The 21995-nt window shown below is 38.7% G+C and overlaps 1 protein-coding gene across 3 annotated transcripts in view; it reads right to left on the bottom strand.

Annotated features, from left to right (window-relative positions):
* The window catches only part of ATL2 (atlastin GTPase 2), a 67302-nt gene that overhangs the window by 45026 nt on the left and 281 nt on the right, over positions 1 to 21995 (bottom strand). The window contains exon 1 of one of the 3 annotated variants that reach the window (XM_010855588.1): positions 21563 to 21776. The exons of the other annotated variants lie outside the window; for them this stretch is intronic. Coding sequence (XP_010853890.1) covers positions 21563 to 21623 — 61 coding nt within the window. The 5' untranslated portion in view covers positions 21624 to 21776. Of the gene's footprint in view, positions 1 to 21562; positions 21777 to 21995 lie in introns of those variants that run through there. 3 annotated transcript variants of the gene reach the window in all.

Below are 21995 nucleotides of genomic sequence, written 5' to 3'. Positions count from 1 at the left end.
CCAAACACAACTGACCACGTACTCACGTGCACAATTAAAAGAACTCAAAACCAGTAAGTGCTAAAATATCACAATGACCAAATATGGAGATTGCTGATTTTGTTAAAACCAACAAGTAGTCTTATCTTTAATGTAAAGAAAGTCTTAGTTGGTTTCTTAAAAATAAAAACAAAAAATAACCATCTGGCAGGAAATCTTTGTTATCTTGAAATTTCACCTAAATTAGTTGGCTACAGTAGCCTGTTTTCCTTTAATATCATGGATAAAGATAGATACTACAGATACACAGGCAGCGTATTTGTCACTATTTCTAGTCAACAGATAATAAAAGGAGGTGTCGCCAATGCTGCAAAGATATTCTGGAGCACAGTCCCATGGCTCAGCTAACTTCACTCCCACCATACTTGCTAGACCAAGTCTGGACTACATATAGGCAAAGTATTTCATTCACAAATACTGATTTAGGCCACTGGAAAAAAAAATTAAGAATTATATGCAAATTTATTTAGACTACCTGTAAATATGAATAGTGATCACCTACAAGCGGAAGTCTTTTTAAATTTAGCATTACTTAAGATTTTACGTAACATAACGTGTAACAGGAAGTTGCTCAGTCGTGTCTGACTCTTTGCGACCCCGTGGACTGTAGCCTACCAGGCTCCTCTGTCCATGGGATTTTCCAGGCAATAGTACCAGAGTGGATTGTCATTTCCTTCTCCAAGGGATCTTCCCAACCCAGGGATCGAACCCTGGTCTCCCGAATTGTAGACAGACGCTTTACCATCTGAGCCACCAGGGAAGTTTTTAAACTGAAGTTAAATTCTATGTGGAGAATACTGATTTCAATTTCCACTTTTCAGTACTAAGAGATTGCTGGGAAAGTAGGTTTCAGCCCGCCAATATAGCTTTCCTAATATACTTAACCTATTTGCTACAAATACTTAACCTATTTGCTACAAGGCCTACAAAAAAAAAAAAAAAGACACTACCTTTGTTTAAAAACAAAAGTCAGTATTTACCAAGGGTTGGGGAAAACAGAGATGAGTAGGTGGAGCACAGAGGAATTTTAGGGCTATGAAACTAATGTTACAGATATGTCATTATACATTTGCCAAAACCCACAGAATATACAACTCCCAAAAAAGTTGAAACCTACCGTAAACTCTGGACTTTGGATGATAATAATGTGTCAATGAAAGTTTGCTGACTATAACAAATATACCACTCTGGTGTGGGATATTGATAGGGCTGCAGGTGTGTGAGGAAGTGGGGGGCCCAGCATTCTTTGTGCTCTATTTTGCTGTGAACCGTTTTAAACTGCTTTAAAACGTAAAAGTCAATTATTAAAAAAAAAAAACGCCTATCATTTTGCTTTTTTTCTTATATTTGCCAAACTCATACATTCAGTACATATTCCAACAGGAAAAGTGACACTTCAGGACTGACCTAAGTACATTTGAAAACTTCAAGCTTAAGTAGAAGCTATACAATAAAAGGTGCTGTAAATCTACATTACAATAAAATGCTACTAGCATTAGGTTACATCAACCCAAAACTAAACTTGTAGAAAGAGAACCAAGTAAAAAGTATTTCACTTTTCAGAAGCAATGAAAGTATATTTTATTACTCACATTCCAAATAAAAACTTAAAACAAATTTTTGTGGAAAGTGGCCTGGACTCAGTGCATTTAGTCTATTTACAAAAATTAGCTATTCAACAAAAGCAAAGTGATATTTTGGTGTCTGGTATTTATTTGTTCCACATCCACACTCTGTAACAAAATAAAAATAGTATATAAGTGCTCAAAAGTTTATTTCAGCACATATTTTAAAAGCTTTAAAGAGGTTATATCATGGTAAATCTATTTCTAGATATTTATTACAAGAAAATAAATAAAGATACTAACAAAGATATACAAGTTGGTTTATCAGTGTTATTTATGGTAGGGAAAATTAATGCTGAATGTCTCAAAACTGGAAACTGGCCTAATATTTTAACTACATATTCACATATTATGCAGTTTTAAAACACATATACACATTTAAGAAATTAAAGATATCTTTAAGACTGGTATAAAATCACCAGGAAAAAGGCAGATCACAAAGTAGTACAAATCTTCCCCAATTCTGTTTTGCTTTGTTTTTAAAAACACAGGCTCACTTGGGAGTTGCAGTGGGAGACAGAAACATTTGAGGCTTCTTCTTTCAGTCATTAGAATAACTGCTACCAGACTGGCCCTCTGCCACAAACTATAAAACTAAACTAAATATACAAGGCATCTTTTTTCAAGCACTGTACAACAGAGAGAAGAATCCTTGGGAAAAGATCACACCCCCCACTCCCCAATCCACAGCCACTCTGCGCACGCACACATCCATCCATCCACGGCCACTCTCTGCCTAGGAACAATTTCCTAAACTAGAGTGGGGAACCAAAGCACAAGCAAAGATCTGAGTTCAGGACTACTAAAGGCAGTGGGATGGGAAGCTGTGAGGCAGGACAGAGAAAAAGGAACTATGCAGAAGTATTCATTGGAAGGACGGATGCTGAAGCTGAAGCTCCGATACTTTGGCCACCTGATGTGAAGAGCCATTAGGAAAGACCCTGATGCAGGGAAAGGCAGAAGGCAGGAGGAGAAGGAGCTGACAGAGAACAAGATGGTTGGATGGCATCACCAACTCAGTGGACATGAGTCAGAGCAAACCGGGAGATGGCGAAGGACAGAGAAGCCCACCATGCTGCAGTCCATGGGGTCGCAAAGAGCCAGACACGACTGAGACTAAACACCACCAACACAGAGGCAGAGCCCAGAAGTCCCTGGCCAAGGGTGATAAGCTTCCCAGGCACAGGAGAACACACTACACAAGGCTCACCAAAAAGCAGCAACCACAGGGTTGCAAGAGCAACAGAGATACCAGAAGTCAAACTGTACTGGGACGCTGTGACATTTTGGCCCAGCCACTGTGGGCAGAACACCTCAGGCAGAAAGCTAAAACACCAGGAATGCCATACCTTAGATTCAAAGCCCATGCTTATCTATTTTTAGATCTACTGAAGATTCACCCAAACAAAGCCTAACACTAAGACCTGAAAAGAGAGGAGACACTTCGGAGATTTAGTATCCCCAAGTTAGGAGGATTTCCTCTAAGCTTTCTACAGAGTCATACTAAAAAGATAACAAAGTCAAGCCTATAAAAGGTCAAGAGCAATTCGTAACTGAACTTTGAGCCACAACACAAATCAGACAACAGAATCCAGAATCTCCAGAATGCTAATGTACAATTAAAGAACATGATCAGAAATCATCAGAAATGCAGAGAAGAAAATGTGGCCCACAGTAAAGAAAAAAAAAAGCAGCTGCAGAAAAACAATCCTGCAGTGGCCCAGATGTTCAACAAAAGCGTTAAAGAAGACATTACAAATATGTTCAATAAGCTCTTAACAAGTGAACAGTTAGGGAGTTTCAGCCAATAAATAGATGAATAGAAAACAAATGAATATTCTAGAGCTGAAAAGTACAATAATTAAAATGAAATATTCACTGGACAGACTCTGGCCACTGATGAGAAAGAACTGACTCATTAGAAAAGATCCTGATGCTAGGAAAGATTGAAGGCAGGAGGAGAATGGGACGACAAAGGATGAGATGTTCAGATGGCATCACCAACTGGATGGACATGAGTTTGAGCAAGCTTGGGGAGTTGGTGGACAGGGAAGACTGGCATGCTGCAGTCCATGGGGTCGCAAAGAGTCATACATGATTGAGTGACTGAACTGAACTGAGTCAAATGTTACTAAATTTGGTGTCAGAGACTTAAAGATCCAAAAAGCAAACCTCAAATAGGGTAAACACAAAAAGAAAACCACATCAGTCAGACTGCTAAAAACCAAAGATAAAGGGAAAATTTTTAAAGAAATGATGTGGTGAAGAAAGTGAAAGTCACTGAGCTGTGTCCAACTCTTCGAGACCCAATGGCCTATATAATCCATGGAAATCTCCAGGCCAGAATACTGGAGTGGGCAGTCATTCCCTTCTCCGGGGGATCTTTCCAACCCAGGGATGGAACCCAGGTCTTCTGCAGGATTCTTTAGCATCTAAGCCACCAGACAGTAAAGGGAATAATTCAAATGACTACTTTTCATCAGAAGCAATGGAAGCCAGAAGACAAAAAAATAATATCTTTAAATTAAAAAAAGAATGCCAATTGAGACTTCTATATTCAGAAACTATTATTGAAAAATGAAACCAGTATATAGACAATGAGCAAAAAAGCTACACAAATTTGTCACCAGAAGATATGCTTTACATGAGATGCTAAATGATGTTCTTCATTCTTCAAGCTGAAAAGAAATGATACCAGATGGAAAGCCTCCTCACTCCTTCCTATAGTATCCAAAGTAGCAAATAAATGGATACAAAAATAAAAAACTGGTTGTTTCCCCCAAGTAATGTCCTTAAAAGGTAATTGATCATATAGAACAAAAATATAGACTGCAATGTGGGGTTTATAAAGTATGTAGAAGATTTTTAAAAATAATGACAAATAGTCAATATTCTCATTTTGACTCAAAATCAATGTTTTAAAATTAAGGCATATACATTTCTCTTTCACACTGTCTTTGAAATTCACTGTGTATTGTACACTTATAGCACCTTTCAACTCAGACATTAAATGCTTATTAAAAATACATGATCACTCAGATTTCATAAAATTTACAACTCAGTAAGATTCACATACACAAGGTGTTCCCAACATAAGTTTTCCAATAACTGAATCAAATACCAAAAAATCACTTTCCATTCATATGTAAACCTATACTGACAAAATTGTTTTTAAAACATAAACTAAAATGAAAATTTAAAACTCATTTCTTTAGTCACAGTATCCATTTTGCTTTAATACGCATATCCTTGACTGAGACTGATCATTTTTCTATGCATATTTGTTTCCTCTTGTATGAACTGTCTATTCATAATCTAGGCAGCTTTAAGAAAACACATAGTCATAAACTGTAACCCAGAAGTTACTTTAACTCTATGTTTAGTCGCTAAGTCGTGTCTGACTTTTGCGACCCCGCGAACTGTAGCCCACCAGGCTCCTCTGTCCATAAGATTTCCCAGGCAAGAATACAGACTGGATTGTCATTTCCTTCTCCAGGGGATCTTCAAGACCCAGGGCTTGAACCCACGTCTCCTGCTTGGCAGGCGGATTCTTTACCACTGAGCTACCAGGGAAGCCCCTTAATTCAACAGTAGCAAATTATTAAATGCTTAAACAGTATATTTTGCAGACAGTTTTTTAAATTCAAAAACAATCATGTGCTGCTTGCATATTTTAGAGCACAGAGGGGTACCTTGTATACAACACATAATTTAACGCTGAAAACTAGAAGATTTAGTTGATGTACAGTTGCTTGCATAATATATCAGTGATTTACTTCTTACAGAATGCTCAGTCAAGAATGTTTCAATTTAACATTATAAAGCAAACTGTGTTTTTCCCATTAGAATAATTGTGGTTCTCTCAACTGAATGGGGTTAAAAAGCTGGAACTGGCTGTAAACACACAACAGAACTAGTTAAAGTCCCATTGCTGCCTCTCTTACAGACATACAGACAAAGCCTCAGAAAGAAATGGTTCTATTTTCAATAACCCTACTCTGCTTCCATGACCTTTATTACAATTAATATTACCACAATCAGGGTCAAAATTCAAATCTATAACTATAAACACTGTGAACAACTCAAAATTAAGGATCATCGGCTAATGAGCTGAGGTTAATAATCCAGCAAAAAAAATCTGGAGTCAGTGCTCAACATAAATACATACTCTGCTCTCTGCTTTTTGTATATTTTCTTCAAACTCTGGAACTTTTTTGCTTTAACTATGATCTCAAAAAAAAATAAAAATAGTAGATCACCCAAAAAAAATCTTAAATAAAAAAATTGTCACTCTAGAAATAAAGGATGGCATTTAAATCTACAGAAGTGAGATATGAAAGAGTACGAGTTATCTTTCAGGTTCAAACTATCATGTTCAACAAAATACAGTTGTGAAAGACAAGAAAATATAACTGAAGGCTGCAGAGATCTGTAGGTCAATGTAGTCACCACTCAAAATAGTTCAGCTACAAAGCACTTTCAAAGTGGAAAAAGCAAGTAATCACTGAAGACATCTGCTATTCAAAGTTTTAAAGAATCACCAAGAAAAATATGAAACAATTTTAATATTAATTTTGGAAATAATTATAAGATCTTTGGAATAATGCAGACTTAACTTGCTAAAGCAAATTCTACCAAGGAATGAAGGACTCCTGACTTGCACTTTATCTTGCTCTTAAGAAGAGGCTGGTTATAGGGAATTCCCTGGCAGTCTGGTGGTTAGGACTCCATGCTTCCACTGCAGAAGACACGGGTTCGACCCCTGGTCCATCTAATAATTCAGCAACCCTAGTTTAAGAAAAAATATTCCTTAAAAGGTTGTAGTAGCAGTAAATATATAATCATTATTATTGTTTAGTTGCTAAGTCCTGTCTGACTCTTTTGCGACTCCATGGACTGCAGCCCACCAGGCTCCTCTGTCCATGGGATTTTCCAGGCAAGAATACTGGACTTAGGTTATTTCCTTCTCCAGGGGATCTTCCCAACCCAGGAATGGGACGTTAAGTCTCCAGTACTGGCAGGTGGATTCTTTACCACTGAGCCATCAGGGAAGCCATATGATCATTACTAAGTAATAATACATTCATTTATTTATTTATATGTTACGTGTCTAGTTTATATTCTTAATCAATGCCTGAAAAATTTTTGTCCAATTTTCTTTTCATTTATTTTCAAGATCAAGCACGATATAGAAAGATTCTCTAAAACAAAACTCAACTGAAAATAAAACACACTTACAGGAACTAATGATCTAACTTAAGACTGTTTATCCAGGAAACAATTAAGTAGTAAGGTCTTGAAGAAAATCCAGGTAGTCTTCATTCCCTAGAAATGAGGACTTCAAAAGGCAACAATGCATGAAGACTACTAAGACTACTGAGTCAAGACTACTAAGATAACTGAGTGAAAAGCAAAGGGGATAGATTACAACGGATAGATTAACCCACCCTTAACATCCAAAGCGGAGAAGACAATGGCACCCCACTCGAGTACTCTTGTCTGGAAATTCCCATGGACGGAGGAGCCTGGTGGGCTACAGACCATGGGGTCGTGAAGAGTTGGACACGATTGAGCGGCTTCACTTTCACTTTTCTCTTTCATGCACTGGAGAAGGAAATGGCAACCCACTCCAGTGTTTTTGCCTGGAGAGTCCCAGGGACTGTAGAGCCTGGTGGGCTGCCATCTACAGGGTGGCACAGAGTCGAAACACTGAAGCGACTTAGCAGCAGCAGCAACATTACAAAGAGACAATCAAAAGTTTCATGGACATCATGCAAAACACCGGGTTGGATGAAGCACAAGCTAGATTCAAGACTGCCAGGATATGCAGATGACATCACCCTTATGGTAGAAAGCAGAGAAGAACTAAAGAGCCTCTTGATGAAAGTCAAAGAGGAGAGTGAGAAAGTTGGCTTAAAACTCAACATTCAGAAAACTAAGATCATGGCATCCGGTCCCATCACTTCATGGCAAACAGATGGGGAAACAATGGAAACAGTAATAGGCTTTATTTTGGGGGGACTCCAAAATCACTGCAGATGGTGACTGCAGCCATGAAATTAAAAGACGCTTACTCCTTGGAAGTAAAGTTATGACCAACCTAGACAGCATATTAAAAAGCAAAGACATTACTTTGCCAACAAAAGTCTAGTCAGTCAAAGTTATAAAGTCAGTCTAGTCAAAATTATAGTTTTTTCAGTAGTCATGTATGGATGTGAGAGTTGGACTATGAAGCAAGCTGAGCGCTAAAGAATTGATGCTTTTGAACTGTGGTGTTGGAGAAGACTCTTGAGAGAGTCCCTTGGACTGCAAGGAGATCCAACCAATCAATCCTAAAGAAAATCAGTCCTAAATACTCATTGGAAGGACTGATGCTGAAGCTGAAGCTTCAGTACTTTGGCCACCTGCTGTGAAGAACCGACTCACTGGAAAAGACCCTGATGCTGGGAAAGATTGAAGGTGGGAGGAGAAGGGGACGACAGAGGATGAGACGGTTGGATGGCATCACTGACTCAATGGACATGAGTTTGAGTAAACTCCAGGAATTGGTGATGGACAGGGAGGCCTGGCATGCTGCAATCCTTGAGGTTGCAAAGAGTTGGACACAAAGAGTTGGACACAAAGTGACTAAACTGAACTGAAGTGTGATGTATCAGAAACCAAAAGATACCACCAAAGACATATGTTTGAGGAAAATTTTTTAAAACATCAAACTGATCAAGCCTCTAGATCTAACTATGGGAAAGAAAAGAGACACATTCACTACCACCACAGAGATGGAGTCAGAAAACAAGAATATAGGAAATTTCACTGGACAAGCAAACCTGGACAAACAATTGAAAAAATAAAGGCGGGAAAAAAGAGAAGGAGACTTAAGAGCCGTATCAACCAAAGGCAGCGAGGGGGCCTTGTTCAAGCAATCAGGGAAATATGAACTCTGGATATGTGGTATTAAAGAATTATTTTTCTAGCATGGTAATAGTACCAAGGCTGTTTCTCTAAAAAGCTTTACTCTTTTAAAGACACAGAACATTCATATAATCTGTTATTTGCTTCAGAGTAATCTGGTAGGGAGGCTGGGTATGGAAAATAGATAAAACAAAGTGGCCATTATATTGATGATCGTTTAATCTTGGAGATGTTTATACACAGGTTTCTAACGTTGTTCTCTTCTGTACATATCTGAAATTTCCCATAATAGTAAGTTTTTTATGTGGTGAGGCTAATAGTCTTTATTAGGAAATGAAGTAGATCTAAGTACAAAAGATAGAAATATAGACCAGAGCTATTAGAAGTGAGAAAAGGTCTCTCAAACTGTACCTCTCAATGTTTCTGCTACTTCCACAGCATTTTAGTGACCAGGAGGGGCAGGATGGTGCCACGAAAGATTAAAACAAAAAAGGTAATTCTGAGTATCTCCAATAGTGACAAATTCACTCCTTTGTGAATCAATTCCTGTGAGTCCTCATCACACCAAGATATTATGGTTAAACAATGAATATTTTTTTAAAAGAACTCAAGAAACAGCTTTCTTAATTGGAGAGGGGGACATTTTTAAACTCCTTACAAGTGTTTACGCATAAAGAGAATATATGAATACACTCCCCAGAATGTCAAGAAATTTTAGGGCATTCAAGTTCTAGTACAGATGCTGAAAAATTAGCCTCCATATTTAAAATTAAATCTAATATATCACTCACAGGGGCTTTAGAGATTATGCAGCCAAACTCACTCATTTTTAAGACAAGGAAAACACATGATTGGACCACCGTGTGGAGGGAGACCTGACTGTGGTTTTATTTAGTGTTATTTCCTCTACATTAGTGTTTCTCAAACTTTTTAAATGCATATGAATCACCTGGCTCTTCTTGAACATTCTGATTCAGGCAACCTGGGATGGGAGGCTAAAACTGCATTTCTAACTCCCAACTTGATAATGTTGTGATGCCAACATTGACGGTCCTCTGAACAGAACAGAGTACTGATGATCACGGTATTGTACAGGTATTTAGAAGGTAAAGACCATTCATTTTATTTTATTTCATGTAGCATTCAGTGATGCTAACGTTTTCAGTAAAGGAAAACAGGTTTTCAAGCTATGCTATAATCCTCCATTTTCCTGAGAGACTGCTAACCACTCTAGCTGAGCTACTCTGGATGCTGTATAAAGTGAAAAGAGGTAGTGTACATAGACACCCCTACTTTCAAAATATAAATATAGAATTTTTTCTAATGTGTTAATATGATATATAGCTAGAGTTGAAAAGTATTGGCCTGGAGCCATCATCAATCACCTGGTGAGCGTTTAATAGCAGGCTTCCCTTTCCCTGCCCAAACAGATGCAGCCCAGAATAAGCATACTGACAAAGACACAAACTTGGACTTCAAACATTTTTAAGAAGAGAAGTAGCTATTAGCCAAACAGGTACCACAAAAAAGAGTTTAACAATTTGCTCCTATAAAATACTGTTATTAATAACTTAAATTTCTCTCCTATAAAACTGGAACTATGATGCAAATGGTAAAAATGAAAACTTTAAAGACTCCAGGAGACCTTCCACTAACGTCATACATCAGATACTTTCCCCCATCAGCTTTGCCCATCTGACCAACAAGACCATCCTAAATCACCAAGCTTTAAAAATACTTTTAAAGAGCATATACAGTAGTTCATATTTCCTTCCTTCATTACTCTCAAATCATAAGATAAACAAAAAAATGTTTTCCTATAAGACTCAAACATTATTTCCCACTTGTAATCTACTGTTTCCACAGTAACCGGCAGTGATGACATAGAATTTTTGCTGTTTCCAATTAAAGAATACTGAACAACCCACTTCAGTATTCTCGCCTGAGAAATGCCATGGGCAGAGGAGCCTGTCCATTGGGTCGCAAAAGAGATGGACACAACTTAGCAACTAACAACAAGACTATGCTAAAAATATTTTCAAGAATGAAGGATATTTTCTTATTGCCACTGCTGCTTTAAAAATAGGATTTAAAAAAGATAAAATTAGTATGCCCAAACATTGTTAATAAAAGACAAGGTAACTAAAAGTTATTGTATATACAGGGTTTCTCTGGGAGACAAAAATGTTGTTCAGTCATGTTTGACTCTGCAACCCCATGGACTGCAGCATGCTAGGCTTCCCTGTCCATCACCAACTCCCAGAGCTTGCTCAAACTCATGTCCATCGAGTCGGTGATGCCATCCAACCACTGCATCCGCTGTCGTCCCCTTCTCCTCCTGCCTTCAGTCTTTCCCAGCATCAGGGTCTTTTCCAATGAGTCGGCTCTTCACATCAGATGGCCAAAGTATTGGCTTCTGATTTAAAACTGTTCATTATATACTCACTTCTAATTTAAAACTGTTTATTTTATCAAACATGATTTGACTCTGGTTGGCTTTTAAGTTTATATAAAACAAAGTTGACTTTCCTCAATATGGAGGACTTAGATTATTCCCCACACTGAGCAAACAATAAAATCTGAATCTATTTAAAAAAATGAATAAAAATGTTTTTATGCATTTATCTAAATAGAAGAAAAATGTAAAATAGATCACAAAATATTTCTCTCAAAGTTTATCATCAAATATTAACCAGCTCTTAAAGCATACATTTAAATATACATGCATATACTTTAAGATTACAAATTTTCAACTGAAATTAAATTAGATTATTTTTTAAAAGGTGGCAGTTTATGAAGTGAATTTTGTTGACTAGCTAAGAAATGCTAGAATAAATAATGGCTTGGGAGGCTCTAAGCAACAAGACAGAAACTCAGAAAAATTCTATTTAGGTTCTGCAACTTAAGAGTCCTCAGTAGGAAAGGACGTTCCTAAAGCAAAGTCTTACAGAAAATCTCACCCAAGTCACCCCAAGGGGCCTGCATCTTTTGTACCTTTAAAAAAAAAAAAAAAAGGATGGGAGACACATTTTTGTTGTGTGGTACACTATTTTAGAGAATTTGAGTAAACAGTATTGAAACTTTTTAAATTTAATTTTAGATAAGTTATTTACATGCCAGAGGAATTCTTACCCAAATGCACAGAAGAGACATGGTTCCTTTTCAATGGAGGACTGTCTCTAACTGCAAAAAAAATTTGGAACCTGAATATCTACTGATAAATAAAGTATGAAAGAGAATTAAAATTAGTGCATAAGATCCAAATGTGAGAGGTGAAAAATGTTAATCACTCAGTTGTGTCTGACTCTTGGAGACCCCAAGGACTGTAGCCCACCAGGCTCCTCTGTCCATGGAATCCTCCAGGCAAGAATACTGGAGTGGGTTGCCATTGCCTTCTCCAGGGGATCTTCCTGACCCAGGGATAGAACCCAGGTCTCCCACATTGCAGGCAGATTCTTTACCATGTGAGCCACCAGGGAAGCCAATGCTATAGAGAAAAATAAAACCAGTCAAGGGAAATGAAAACAGGGGTTGCCATTTTACAGAACAGTCAGGCAAGGCTCCTCAATAAGGAGGCATTTGAACAGAGAACTGAAAGAATTGGGTACTGGGAGAAGGGATATTATTAAGAATTTTCTCATTCCTTGAAATAATTTACTTTACGAAATAATTTTAGATGTTACTTTAGAAGAGAGAAAAGCACTCAGAATGCCTACTCTATGCTAATAACTATATAAGCCTCAAAAGCAGCTAAGAGTTTTCGTATCTGTACGAAGGAGGACACTGAGGTTTGCTTAATGTAAACAAAATCTAACATTTTGAAGTGGTCAGATCACAATGTACACCCATTCTTTGTAACTGTCAGATCCATCATTCTCCAACTATGCCAAATGAGCATGTTTGTTGAACAAACTCACAAGTCAATTCTTATGTGCTCAAGATCTTTATAAAGTTATAAAGTTAAAAAAAAGTTACCAAAAATACAGTTTGTTTAAAAGCAAAGAAGTTTATTTCTCATTTTTATAACAAATCTTAGCATACAGCTATCTTTCTCTTTATTTTTTCAAAAAATTTCCTTGTGAAAACTTAATCATTTATAGTTAGCAAATCATTTATACAGTCCTCCATTAGGAAAAAAATTTTTTCTTCATAACTTCTAGAAGGGCAGGTTTTAATTGAAGACTTTAAAAACATAAGATGCAATAAAATTATACTTTCCCATCTTTTGTAAGATATGCATATATATGTATATGTAAACAAATATGCAACTTACTGTTTCATATTCACTGATTCCAACGATGCTCAGCAATGTGTCATGAAGATTCTCTCAACCTAACTACTTCAGACTAATCATCAGAGAGCAAGGCACTATTGCTAGACACTAGAGAAGTACAGATGTGAGAGTTGGACTGTGAAGAAGGCTGAGCGCCAAAGAATTGATGCTTTTGAACTGTGGTGTTGGAGAAGTCTCTTGAGAGTCCCTTGGACTGCAGGGAGATCCAACCAGTCCATTCTGAAGGAGATCAGCCCTGGGATTTCTTTGGAAGGAATGATGCTAAAGCTGAAACTCCAGTACTTCGGGCACCTCATGCGAAGAGTTGACTCATTGGAAAAGACTCTAATGCTGGGAGGTATTGGGGGCAGGAGAAGGGGACAACAGAGGATGAGATGGCTGGATGGCATCACTGACTCGATGGACGTGAGTCTGAGTGAACTCCAGGAGTTGGTGATGGACAGAGAGGCCTGGCGTGCTGCGACTCATGGGGTCGCAAGGAGTCGGACACGACTGAGCGACTGATCTGATCTGATCTGAGAGGAAGTACAATTTGCTACTAACAGTCCTTACTCAAAGTTCTGACACAAACGAGTATGAAGTGACAGTATAACGAGAAAGAGATAATATGGGATTATTTAAACCAGGGTTATCGATGAAGATACCCTGGAGAAGGCTGCATTTCTCTAAGTCATGAGAATCAGATTAAGCTAAACAATTTAAGCTAGGACTTCTCTGGTAGTCCTGTGGCTAAGATGCACTCCAGTGTAGAGGGTCTGGATTCAATCACTGGTCAGAACTAGGTCTCACATGCAGCAACTGAAGATCCTGCATGCTGTAACAAAAATGGAAGATCCCATGTGCCACAACTAAGACCCAGTGCCACAAAATAAAATTTTTAAAACAAAAGAATAAAAAAGTTTAAAAATGCTAAGCATCATCCTGAGGAGAGCCATGGAAAATTCTGAAGCAGAGTGATAGGATCAAAGCTGTGCTGCACAGATAAACTTAAAGTGATGAGTGAGTAAGAAGTATAATAATGAGTCTAAAAACAGGGAAATCAGATATAAGGCAAACGAAGGAGCCTGAGTATAAGGTGAAAAGCTCAAAATCAAGAGGTGACAGTAAAAATAGAAAAGTGATGCATGCAAGAACTAGCTAGCTTCAACATCGTTCTTAAGAGTAGGCAACAAATAATACCAAATTATTCCATATTTTTTATAAGGGACATTCTCTTCTCTATAAGCCTTTATAAAGCGACAAAGCACTAAATTCCCATTTCCAAATGTACTGTTGCTACAGTGACTCCCAAGACTTTAACAAAGCAATCAGGAATCCAACAAAACCAGAGTGCGTTGCCTCAATTTAGGCAAATGGTTTAATCATTTACTCTGAAGGCCTCCCAACTAACTCTGCAGTAAGATAAAAGATATTAAACTCATAGAAGAGCTATTGAAATTTGGGGTAGCAGGCTAGCAAAGAAGTTATTAAAAAAAAAAAATACACTCAAGCTTAAATTTCGAATAGGCTTTTCATGACAAATCTCAAACAGGTATGTGTCAAGTCTCTATAAACAAGACACTACGTTTCACTTTGCTTCAACTCTCAACCTCAGATGACTTATTACAGCAACAGTTTAAAGAAAGGAAAGCAAAGAGTATACTCAAATCCCAACCCTGGCTCAGTGCAGGCAAAATCCTACTAAAAGCAGGGGTAAAAAGGAAGTAGAGCCAAAAGGGACAAATAACCATTTTTCCAGCTAGATAAAATGTGATTAATTTGACAAAAAAAAAAAAAAAAAAACAGGATAAGAGTGTCAAAGGTTCTCACTATCCTCTCCTTTGTTCTTTCTCTAAGTTTGGCAATTTTAGAGTAAGTGTCAGGATTTCCTGCGGCAGAGAAATACACACATAATCAAAAATAGCGGCATGGAGCACACATCTTTACAGTTTTTAGGTACAGCTAGGGGGGCTATTCAAACAGTTTTTCTAGTAGTTATTCAGTTATTTAAATCAATTCTTTGCTGTACATGGCTACAGAAAAACTCATATCCTTTTTTATTAAACATGCTCTAACAAATTTGATCTTCCAGTTGCTTCTAATTGCTTTTAAATATTTCAAGCATCCTTTTTAGAAAAATTCTTAGAAAGCAGGAACAAGTACTTTAAAGCTTCCCAACATAAGCCTATCTTTCTATCTTCAAACAAGTGGTATATCCTACAACTCTGCTAAGGACTTCAAGGACTGATAAGCCCAACTTCCCCCAAGTCTTCCTTAACAATATTAACACACTAATTTCTACTTCTGAAATTAGAAACTTCATGATAAACTTTACTCACAAATATGCATAAGGTCTATCTGATCTCCCAACTACATGAAAGCTTTAGAAAAGAGTGATCTCTTTTGCACTTTTCTACATAGGTATTCACTACAAGAAACAGAAAGCCTTTTTATAAGGTGTCAATATAGCAACATAACATCAAGGGGAGAAAAAAGCTAGTTCTTTGTCCAAGGATGGCCCTCTACCTGACTGTCCTACTCCACCTCTTTACCCCCAAAAGAAAAAACTAGCCGCAGCCCCTTCAGGCTCTCCTTTACCCTGAGGAGTAACCCTGTACACTCAATAGACGTCAGGAGCTTTGAAAAATATTATCTTTGAACCTTAAATTTCTAAAGTAGGGTTTGTTTTGTTAAGGAAGCCAAAGCTTAAAAACGATGGTGATCTGAATCCAGCTCCTAAGTTTGGATGCTTCTACCACCCTACTAAGCACTGAAGCAGATGCCTATGTGAGTGAAAGTCGCTCAGTCGTGTCCAACTCTTTGCAACCCCATGGACTGTTATATTATAGTTCAGGGAATTCTCCAGGCCAGAATACTTGAGTGGGTAGCCTTTTCCTTCTCCAGGGGATCTTCCCAACCCAGAGATTGAACCCAGGTCTCCCACATTGCAGGCGGATTCTTTACCAGCTGAGCCACAAGGGAAGCCCAAGAATACTGGAATGGGTAGCCCATCCTTTCGCCACAGGATCTTCCCAAGCCAGGAATCAAACCAGGGTCTCCTGCATTGCAGGCTGATTCTTTACCAACTGAGCTATCAGGGAAGCAGATGCCCATACTTTGGTATTAAAAAGAGATGGGAACAATATCTCACAAAGAATTCAAAACAAAAAAGAAGGAAAAAACCTCCAGGTGTGCATACCTAAATATTCAAGAGACTAGCACTAAGTTACTAAGTTCAGACATGCCATCAGAGATGCCAATTTAAGGAAAGAACTCATATCGAACCATTTTAAGTATTTTTTTTAAATATAGTATTTTGCAAAAACAACCCACAAAGTCAAAAAGCAAACAGGAAAAAGAATTTCTTGTATATAAAAGAACTTTTACAAAGATAAGATAAACACTGACAGCAGGTCAATTACCAAAAATTCACATTCAATTACCATGTTAAAATTTCAATATCAACTGTAATCAAAGAAATGCAAATGAAACAAACAGTGGGATCCCCATTTTTCCCATTTGTTGGTATTTATTTTTAATTAACAACACTCATTTGTGAACAAATGGAGACAGAATAAATGGGTATAACCTTTCTGAAAGGATATGCTGATGTGGTCTTCAATCTTGAAACTGTACAGGCCATTTGAACCCTGAAAACTACTTTTAAGACCTTACCCTGTAAGTCAAGATTTATCTAGAAAGATGTTTGGCCAGCATTATTCAGTAAGAAATAACTCCATAATCAAAAGGAAGACTGAACAGATGTGGAAACAGTGACAGACTTTATTTTCTTGGGCTCCAAAATCACTGAGGACAGTGACTGCAGCCAGGAAATTAAAAGGCACTTGCTCCTTGGAAGAAGAGCTATGACAAACCTAGACAGTGATCACTTAGCATCACTTAGTGAACCTAGCATCACTTTGCCAACACAGGTCCATCCAGTCAAAGCTATGGGTTTTCCAGTAGTGAAGTACAGATGAGAGAGTTGGGCCATAAAGAAGGCTGAGTGCCGAGGAACTGATGCTTTCAAACTGTGGTGCTGGAGAAGACTCTTGAGAGAGTCCCTTGGACTACAAGGAGATCAAACCAGTCAATCCTAAAGGAAATCAGTCCTGAATATTCATTGGAAGGACAGATGCTGAAGCTGAAACTCCAATACTTTGGGCACCTGATGGGAAGAGCCAACTCATTGGAAAAGATTCATGCTGGGAAAGACAGAGGGCAGGAGAAGGGAGTGACAGAGGATGAGATGGTTGGATGGCATCACCCACTGACATCAAAAAAACTAAGAACAATGGTGAATTTCGTTCAAATTTCGTCAAAATTTCTCTCCAACTTATTCAAAATTCAAACCCCCTCCCACCATTCTGATAAAAGTGAACTTAATCCAGCTTTTAATCCAGCTCATAAACCCAGTCATTCAAATAGGAAAAGAGCAACTCAAGGGGTGCCAATTTCACCCCTTTACAGAGTTTCGTTATAGGAGGCTTCAAAGTGTCTAAAGTACCTCCACAGATTAACTACTTAGTAATCCAAAAAAAAAGACACCAGCTTGCTAGGGTAGATATTTCCTTCGGGAAGGAAAAAATGTTATTCCATTCCGAAGGCCATGGAAGTCTACACTACTCAAAATTCAAAATTAAGTCTTGAGTTAAAATAAGTACTTTCTTATCACTACCCAAGACTCTTCTATGAATGACGACTACAGAAAGGGGGGAAAAAAGCTTTTTATGGGATTCATGATTAGTGTGGTTTCAAATCAATCACTGTTTCAGGCATTCTTGTGCATACAGACATTAATTAGATTTCGCACCTTTACTGTTTGAAAAGCCAATGTTTTCTACTTGAAAACTGCCATGATTCATATTGAATCCTGAAACTGAAATAAACTTCATAAGATTATCTGCCACATGATTAAATGATTCTCTAAAATGCAAGTTTATTAAAATAAAGGTAGCTGAGAAATATGTTTATTTTTATCTGATAAAAACTAAACAAAGACTTTTCAAATCACCTATTTTAAAAATTAAATGTTTAGTTCAAAGTCTCATCTTAAATAACCACACATTATAGTAAGTACCACCAAATAGAATGTTTGATACTGAGTTAAGCACTTTAATCACATTTAATAACCCTAATCATGAACACATTATCAGCATTTTATAGATAAAGTTAAAAATTCACCCACCACTCTTGACCACACTAAACTTTCACATTACAGGGGAAAAAAAAGAAACTTTCTGACTGCAAATATACACATATATTAATATAACAGCACAAGTAGTCCAACTGGCATATTCTTACCTATACATTACTGTATCTTACACACAGCTTTATAATTTATGAAACACTGGTACCCTCACCTCATTTGTTTCCCACAACAACCCTTATGGGATGATTATCACTACTGCGTGTGAGGGGTTTCAAGCTTAGAGTTTAAATGAAGTCACTCAGCTTTTGAGTCCTCATTTTTTTTCCACTGGACTTCCCTGGTGGCTCAGGTGGTAAAGCATCTGCCTACAGTGCGGGAGACCTGGGTTCAATCGCTGGGTTGGGAAGATTTCCTGGAAAAGGAAATGGCAACCCACTCCAGTATTCTTGCCTGGAAAATCCCAAGGACGGAGGAGCCTGGTAGGCTACAGTCCATGGGGTCGCAGAGAGTCGGACACGACTGAGCGACATGGTAAAGAAACACTGCCCCCACAATCAGTATTATATAATAAAAAGGCAAAACCACTAGAGAGCCTAAATTATCTTTCATCAGTTACACATTTCACCAAGTTATTAGTCACTATTTATTTTGATGCCAATCATAGAAATACAAGTTGTACAAATAACTTTACTAAACTGGTAAAGGGAATCCCCTAGATTCTACTTGTACTGGCCAGAAGACTAACCCCAACATCTACATTATTAATTCTTCTTTCTACAATATCCACCTTTTCCCTTCCTACTTTAAAATTTCCCACTCCACTTAAGTGATTTGCCCTACCTTTACTTTTTAACTGCTCCATCATCTCGTTAGTATGATTTCAGACTTCATTCAACAAAATTTTACCCGGTCATGACTATGATACATGACAATCTGAATGAAAAGAGGCCCCTACCCTCCTCCAAGTCTGGTGAGGAGCAGTAAGAGCACCTCTGAGTCACTTCTGTGACTGTAGACCAGTCTCAATCACTCCCTTCAGTGGCAGTAACTTAATTCCTCCAGAGGAAGGTTTTAAGAATAAAATCAAAGCACGATGTTTGAAGTGCTTTATAAAGTATCAAGTATTATCCTGCTGACACTATATCCTCAGGTTGGTCTTTTTTTCTGGATATCCACTTTTAAAGCTATGGAGAAAGCCCTCAATAGGTCTTCTGTATTATGGGTGATAAAGAAGAGTAAAGGATAGCAAGAAACTTACATCAGTAATGAATTGGAGGATCAAGTTTGGTTATTCTATATTCACATCTATCTTCCTAAAGTTAAATAATGCCCCAAAGAGTAAACAATACAACCCCAAAATGGCTAGACAATACCATCACACTTTTTAAAAAAAAATTTTAAAAAGCTGTTTCCCTGCACCCACTCTAGAGAAAAACTCCTTCTGTAAAGCTATAAGTCACTGTTATAAAAAGTCTAACTTCTATTCCCACCCCGTACATTTCTGGCCCTTTGACAGACTGCCAAACAGCTTTACTTACAACTGTGTGTCAAAAAGGTCTCCCAATTAAGCATAAACAACATAAACAATGTGCATAAGATGCATTTTTTAAATGCATCTTACTACTAGGTCTCACAATTTTAAATATGTCTTGAACTCCAGCATCAAACTAGGCGACAGTCCTCCAAGTATACTCTTCAGTTCAGTTCAGTTGCTCAGTCGTGTCCGACTCTTCACGACCCTATACTCTTAGTAGTTGCTTAATAGTGGATAAATGGAAAAGGCACAATTTTGGAAACGGGTCTAAAAATTTCAAGAAACTTACTTTCACTTGTGAGTATTCCAAAACCCTACCCTAAAGTTAAAACAGAGAGGCAACCTAAAAATGAATTTGAAAACAGGTGCATTCCATTTAAGGACTGAATCTCATTTTAAGTCGTGGTTTATTTGCCCTATAATAAGTGCCTCTTTAATATAAGGCAGCTCCATCTTCCCCAAACGAAAAATCTGAAGGATTTCAAAACACTTTACTAAATATATTTAATCACATCCACAGATTCTTATCATCCTACAAAGCCAACGGAAGAGTTCCTAGGTCTTTTATAAAGGTCTTACAATCCTAAAAAGAATAAACACTGAAGAGACACAGCATCTTCCTAAGACTGAACTACAAGAGCAGCACCTGACTCACCCCAACTCTTCAACTTTATCCAGGAAGCAGAGGGAGACAGAGTTTCTACAGCCGAAATCTAACCTGCTCATTCAGAGCCTGTTTGCACAAATCTCAGCCAATTTACTTAGTTTTTAATGTAGTAAAGGGTGATTCAGAGAAAATCAGCAGGGAGAAGGACTATTTTGGGCAGTCATTTGATAGAAATGGCTTTCAAGTGAAGGACTAACTTCACAAACACACACAAAAGACAAAAACCTGTGAGTAGCAGACAGAGCATTTAATAAATGATGACCCCGATATATCAAGTCTTAAGAATAGCATCTCTTCTCAATATGCCATAGCCTAAAAACGATGTTCATAACTGTGAGTCATAAAGCAATGTTTCTCCTAATAAGGCAAGCACATAAAACGCTCTGAAACTACATCTAAAACGGTATAAGTAAACAAACACGTGCACACACATTCCCAGGTCCAAAAGAGCTAAACTAACCAATCCATCGGCATTCCAGAACAACTAATGACTTGAGAATTCCAACCAGAATAGACTTAAGGCGTACCTCTCTTCTCTGGTGGCATTTTTTTCCTGCATAAACAGCTCTGTCAAGTGCTTTGCTTGGCAAGCTATAATAAAATCAACTTTGTTTCCTGTTCCCTGTACCTTAACAAAACTTCCAGTTTGTCCTTACCTCTGACATACGTTCAACACGTCCAAGGGCTAACGTAAATGATAAAATATATTTCACATAAACTTTTCTATTAAAGGGAGTTTTTCATCAAAATGTTTTACATTTTACCTCACAAAACCTTTATCAGACTGTGGAGAGAAACTTGAAAAACACAGTTCATACTTAATATACTTAATAAACTCTTATCTATGTCATGGCCACACTTGCCTAAGCTCAAGCTTTTACTAATTATAAGCCTTGGGAAAACTTTATGCCTTTAAGTACCATCAAAATTCTCAATCAAGATTTCAGGCGTTCAATTCACACCACAGTGAAAGATCAAATGCTAAACTCCTAAAAATAGGGTGTAATGAGTAAGAGAGACACACAACACTCTGCTGCCAAAGCAAGTGCGTCTTCCAAGGGGCAGGGGCGCTCCTTTACCCGTACAGTAGGAGCTCACATTCAGCAAAACCGGCGAGCGAAGGATCAGGTGACTTCACACCACCGACACTTTCAGCCCGACTGGGCCTCACTATGGTCTCAGAACTAGTAAACAGCTCAAAAGCCCAGTTTTGACAATTAAATCTGAACTTGCATCCTAGCCACGCACTACCCGCAGGAATAGGTTCGGGAACTGCGGGGCCCCGGAACCCAAGCCCCGGGACGCAGCCCTGGCCTGCGGGCTGCGGTTGCCTCCTGGAAGGGTGTCTGGAGAGCCTCCCGACCTGGCAGCGAGGTGTCTGCTCCTCCCGCGCGCTGCGCGTCCTCCTCCACCGCCGGGCCCATCACGACCTGGTTAACCCTTCCTCCCTCTCCGCGCGCGAGACACAGGGCAGCGAGTGGCGGCGGGTGACAGGTCGCCCGGGCGAGTCCGGAGCTCCCGAGGACAGAGCCGCGCAGCCGCCGACCTCCCCTCGCCCTGGGTCTGCAGCCCCTGCTCAAGGCCGCCCCCTCAGGTCGGGGCGGACACCGCGACAGCCACGCGGCGGCGGGCGGGCAGGGGGGCCGGGTCGGACGCAGACGCGCGCGCCGCCCGTTCACCCGACAGCTGCGGGAGCCGCGGCCCCAGGGCCGCCTTTTTCAGGCCGCGCGCCGCGGGAGCTCGGGGCGCGGAGGGGCTAGGCCTGGCGGCCAGACGCGGCGGCGGGAGGAGAGCGG

This window comes from Bison bison, unplaced genomic scaffold, assembly GCF_000754665.1.
Source record: "Bison bison bison isolate TAMUID 2011002044 unplaced genomic scaffold, Bison_UMD1.0 scf7180017864366, whole genome shotgun sequence".
Taxonomy (NCBI): domain Eukaryota; kingdom Metazoa; phylum Chordata; class Mammalia; order Artiodactyla; family Bovidae; genus Bison; species Bison bison.
The sequence above is the reverse complement of the archived record's forward strand: the minus strand, read 5'-3'. Positions and strand labels throughout refer to the sequence as shown.